At 53.2% G+C, this 5,351-nt stretch overlaps 1 protein-coding gene across 2 annotated transcripts; it reads left to right on the forward strand.

Moving 5' to 3' along the window:
- On the forward strand, positions 1 to 4,660 carry TMEM275 (transmembrane protein 275). 2 transcript variants are annotated; one of them, XM_084787819.1, is made up of 2 exons: positions 1 to 77; positions 3,269 to 4,660. In XM_084787819.1, exon 2 carries the CDS (start codon positions 3,347 to 3,349, stop codon positions 3,869 to 3,871), a length of 525 nt encoding a protein of 174 aa, XP_084643945.1. In that variant the 5' UTR covers positions 1 to 77; positions 3,269 to 3,346; the 3' UTR covers positions 3,872 to 4,660. The 2 variants fall into 2 exon arrangements, with proteins under 2 accessions (XP_084643945.1, XP_084643944.1); XM_084787818.1 differs by having other exon boundaries at positions 16 to 68; positions 2,490 to 4,660.
- The last annotated feature ends 691 nt before the right edge of the window (positions 4,661 to 5,351 follow it).

Genomic DNA, 5,351 nt, shown 5'->3' on the forward strand with positions numbered 1-5,351 from the left:
CATCTCCACCAGACTGGGACGCGTCAGCCTATGTCTGCAGCTTGGCATTCGATGCAGCAGTGTTCTGGGTGTGTCTGGTCCATGAGTACGCATGTAGTGAGTGGGTCAGGGGGAGTGGGTGACACACAGTGGGAGACAGGATGAGACAGCCCAGAAGTCACAGTCAAACTAGAAAGCCAGGCCTTTCAAACTTCCTCCTCAAGGGTTGTTTTTAGATTGGGGAGTGTGTGTGTGTGTGTGTGTGTGTGTGTGTGTGTGTGTGTGTGTGTATGTGTGTGTGTGTGTTTGCATATTTCAGAGAGTGAGAAAACTCCCGGCCATTATCTGGGAAGGGATGGTGGTGTCTCTCTGGACCCTGGGGAGGCAGAATCCATTTGGCAAAAGCTGAGAACTTGCAGCACAGTGAGTAAGCCCTGGCTGGCAATGAGCAGCAGTGATGTGGGCGGTTCCCTGAGGATGGGGTAGAGTTGAAGATAGGGTGAGCATTAGGTCTGGGCTTCTAGACGAGAGGCCTTGCCCAAACTTTAGGGACTAAGAAAAAGAGGAAGTTTTCCCAGTCAAGGGACAATAAGGGCTTTAACTGAGCAAAAAGACTGGGTCACACATGGAGGACAAGGCTAGAGCCCGTAGCTAATATCTTTGCCAAAGTCCCTGGCTTTTACCCAGAGAATTTTGGAGCAAGAGCTAGGAGGCCTAGCAGCCACTGCCAGCCAGGCAGTTGACAGGATGATGACTCAGGGCCTTCAGGCAGAAATTTTCCCCCAAAGAGCTCTTAGCTCCATCTATTGATGACCACCTCAGGTACTGATGGTTTCCTAGGTAATTATAATCAATGCTTACAATCGTGTGTGTGTGTGTGTGTGTGTGTGTGTGTGTGTGTGTGTGAAGTTTCCTCTGACCTACACACACACACACACATACACACACACAAGGTGGGGTGGAGAGGAAAAGGGAAAAGGAGAGGAAGAGGAAGTGTCAGAACCAGGGCCAGCAGTGACTTTTTAGGGAAATAGCTTAACCCAGCCCAAAGCAAATAATATGGAGAAATAAACTAGAGCAGCCATATTACTGGTCAGTGTGTTCCTTTTATGATCCCTTGTGATATTTTGATAGGGACTTCTGAACAGGCTCCTTTTTCTAACTTCGCAAACCTCAGGTAGTTAAGCATGAGGCATCAAGTTGACAAGAGACCTCAGTCCAGTGATAACATCCCCATTACATCCCTCACTTTATGGTCAGACAGCTGAGGTCCTGGAGAGAGGCCCCAGCTATTCCAAGTTGCCTATCAGCTCAAAATCCAAACTTATGGTGGCCTCTGAAGCCCAACCCCAAGTTCCTGCCCCTGCCTCTGCCCCAAACTGCTTCTATACCAGACTCCCAAATAGAGATCACAAGGTCTTCCTGGACACAGGCAGGCCAGCAGAAAGGGGAAATTGCTTAGCCAGGATCCTGGGCAGCAGACATTAGTGGTCAGGCCCTGTGTGTGCTGGGGGTGGGGCGTGGGGGGTGTAAGCTGTGTTCCGGCTTGCCGCAATCTCCCTCCATGACTTTTCTCATTCCAAGCCTCAGTTTCGCCCATCTATAGAGGAGTGTAGGGTAGAAGGATCACAAGTTCAAGGCCACCCTAGGCAGCTTAGCAATTTAGCATGACCCTGTTTAAACAACAACAGCAGAAGTCTAAGGATGTAGCTCAGTGGTAGAGCACTTGACTTCTGCAGATTGAAACCCTGGGTTTAATCCAGAGCACAGGGCGTGGTCTAGATGCTCTCCACAGACTGGGCAACTTGGAGGAGTCACTTTCTTCAGAGCAGTGGCTGTTCCTGTGCTCAAGTGCTGGACTTGAGGGGCTCTAAATCGGGACAAAACACGAAAGGCCTGGAGGACTTACAGCAGCAACAGAATAAAGTCGAGAGGGTCCAGCTTCCAAATCCAGTAGTTTGGCTTAGGGATGACATCACAGTTCTTTGGCCAGGATACGCTGCTTTAACATGTACCCAGAAAAGAAGAAGCTCAGCTGGACCTGGCAGGACAGGCCTGGGAGCCAAGCTGCTTAGGAGGATCAAAGGTTCAAGGCCAGCCTGGGAAACTCAATGAGCTTGGGTCTCCAAAAGTTTAAGGAAAAAAAAAAAAAAAGGAAGGTGAGGTGGGGAAATAAAAGAGCTCAATGCTTTAATCGCAGCACTCAGGGTTAGGGTTAGGAAGCAGAGGCAGGTGGATAGCTGTGAGTTCAAGGCCAGCCTAGTCTACAAAGTAAGTCCAGGACAGCCAAGGCTACACAGAGAAAGCCTGTCTCGAAACATCAAAAATAAAAATAAAAAATAAAAAGAGCTCAATGCTAAGATAGGGCTCACCTGGGAAGTGAGTCCTTAGCCTAAATTCAGTCTCCACCACCACCAAAAGAAAAACAAGAATGAACCCAGGATTACAGACGCTGGCCTCCAGTTCCTGCTTTTTAAACTTGTTTCAGGGGTGTTTTATTTGTGTTCCAGGAATCAGACTCAGGTGGTCAGGCTCCGGCAGCAAGCACTGTTACCTACTGAGCATCACCCCAGCCCCATAGATGAGACCTTTGAAGCCAAGCCCGACTGCAGAATCCTGGGTGGTGACATGGAGGCGGGCCTGGAATTTACCAGAACGCACTGTCTGGAGAGGACACAGGGGGTCGAGACCACGGGGACACTGGCGGCTCAGTGAACACCTGAGCATCAGAAGCTTCCTCACTCTCACGGGGCCTCATCTGATGCTCAGGAAAGTGTTATTGCTGCGCCTGCCGGAGTCGTGTATGGGGGAAGACAGCAGGTCAAGTAGGTCTGAGTCTTGAGTAAACTGCCAGGTGTCTCCGAGCTCCATTTTCTTCACATGAGCAATAAGAAACCAGACTGGAACTATCCCCAGGCCTCCACCTCTTGGAGGGTGAGAGAACTGCTTAAAACCCCAAAGCTGCCCTTTGCTTAGAACTAAGGAATTGGGGAAGGAAAGAAGAATCATTTAACAAGCAACTTGCTGAGCACTTTGCCGTTGGTCTCTTAATTAAAGCCTGAAGGCTTCCTGGAGAAGTGGTGAGGGTTAAGATTAGAAGTGCCCGACTCCAGGAACTGAATGAGAAACCATCTGTAGATTCTTCCCGTTGGATGGTTGTTGCCCAGGGCTGTCCAAGACGACCTGGGCCAGACTTGCAGACACTGCCGGTAGCCACAGAACTGACCCCAGGTTGGAGGTTAAAAAAGACTCCTCCCCTCTGACTAGCCCTCTTGCTGTGTGCCCACAGGACCACCACGAGTTTGCCCCTGACATGTGTGTCATTCTGGACAGGAAGCCGGACAAAGCCTGAGGTGTGGGCGGGCCAATGCCGCAAGCGAAGAAGAACACAGCGCCTCTGGCCCCAGGGCCTCCAGGCAGGGCCCAAGACCAAAGACTGTGGGCCTTGCCGTCCCCCGCTCTGTGCTGCGCCTGTGGCTTGTGCGTGCTACTGGCGGGCCTGAACGTGACCCTGGTGGGAGCTTTCGCCACCTTCCTGCCGGGGCACAACGCGCCGCTGATGGTGGGGCCAGCGCTGCTCGTACTGGCTCTCGGCTTCTTTGCTGCTTGTTGCGTATGCAGCCGCCAGTGCCCAGTGCCCCGCGCGCGCTCCCCAGCCACCAGCGGGCGTGCAGGGGCGGTGGCACTGGAGATGGAGAGCAGCGAGCGCACAGCGCAGGACACGACGGCGGTGCAGCTCAGTCCAGCTGCCTCTGCCGCATCTTCCAGACGCTCCAGCCCCGGCCCAGGCCTCTTCGTCCTGGACCCTCCCGCACCTGCAACCACGGCTGGCTACTTGCCACGGACCGAAGGGACCCAGCTCAACTTCCCTCCCATCCCGGCTGCCTTCTAGTGAGTGGGCCAGACGAAGGGGGAGGAAGGGGGAGGAAGGACGAGGAATGAGTACCAGCGGCCTCATCTGTCCCGTCTCTAGAACTTCCAAAAGACAGTGTAGCGATGGGATTAGTTCTCACACCCCAAAGAGAACAGCGCTTTGACCTCTTAAGTTGGGTCTCTAAGCTCTGCTTCCTCCTCCCCTCCTCAACTCCACACTGATGAATGATGAAACTGGACCCTGGGTCTGGAAACCTGTCCCTCCCCACGGCGAAGGCGGTCGGGCACTGTGGAGGACACCTCATGCGATCTAAAGGATCTAGTTATGTCCTGGCGTGAAATGAGAGATGAAGGTCGAGCTAGCTCTAAGAAGCCCTGTAACTGGCATCTAGCCTCCTGCCCTTTCCTCTCCTTCTCCCTACTCCAACATGCGCTTTAGGTTTAACTGGGGAGCAAAGGTTCTGAATGGTCCCTGGGATGGACTGGATAGAGCACATCCACCCTTTTCTGCCTGACGATGGTCGGGGGAGCTGAGGCTAAGGTCCTCAGTGGTAAGGTGGCTTTTCAGTCCTGAAGGGACCTGTGTGACTTTTCACTGCCAACAAGACCCACCGCCATGACTCTGTCCCACCGCGTGCATTCATTCCAGCTGTGCCTCGCTCAATAAAGCACCTCTGAGTCAGCGCCCTGTGATGTGCAGGAGGGGGAGGGGCTGACTGGAGGCCTCTGATGAACACCTGGATCCAGAGATGACGGCAGCTAACACTTCAGTACCCTGGCACCAGCCCTCCTTGGAAATCTAGAAGGAGATTCCCATGGAAAAGGAGTGTGTGACCAAATAAGACGGTCTCTGAGATTCTGTGTGCCTGAAAGGTTCATGGGAGAAGCTGTGTCAGATGTGCGTATGGGTGGGGGTAGGAGTGGCCGTGAGTGCACTTGCTTGGATGCTATAAGAGTGTCAGTATTGGGGTTGGGGATTTAGCTCAGTGGTAGAGTGCTTGCCTAGCAAGCCCAAGGTCCTGGGTTCGGTCCTCATCTCTGGGAAAAAAAAAGAGTGTCAGTATTTAGACGACTCTTGACATCACATATGTGTGGGCGAGTGAAAAACGTAGCAGCTGAGAGTGTGGCCACCCAGCAAACAGAAGGAAGGAAGGAAGAAGCACTCCCGGGGGGCCATGCAAAGCCCAGACCTTCTTCATGGCTAGCTGGGCTTGCAGTTTGGGCCCAGCCTGTAATCTGACCAGGTGGGTGAGGACTCCCGCAGTAGATATGAGGAGGCCCGGGGAACAGAAGACCCGGGGAAGGCTTTTGACTCTGAGCCAGTCCTTCCTCTCACTTCAGGGACCCAAGCAAGAACCGGTGGTGGCCATGCTGGCCCTCCATCCCTTGACAGTGGTAACTCCTTGCCCAGCCCCTTGGGGCTTCATCAGCGCGCCTTTCTCTTTCCATGGTGGTGGGCTCAGCTGCTCTTCTGGTGTGGACCAGGGACTTCCCAGCAG

The sequence above is a fragment of the Acomys minous genome (assembly GCF_964271855.1).
Source record: "Acomys minous genome assembly, chromosome: 6".
NCBI classification, from domain to species: Eukaryota; Metazoa; Chordata; class Mammalia; order Rodentia; family Muridae; genus Acomys; species Acomys minous.

Excerpts from the sequence above, each read along its gene's own strand:
- TMEM275 (XM_084787819.1), top strand. The coding sequence starts at position 3,347 with ATGCCGCAAGCGAAGAAGAACACAGCGCCTCTGGCCCCAGGGCCTCCA.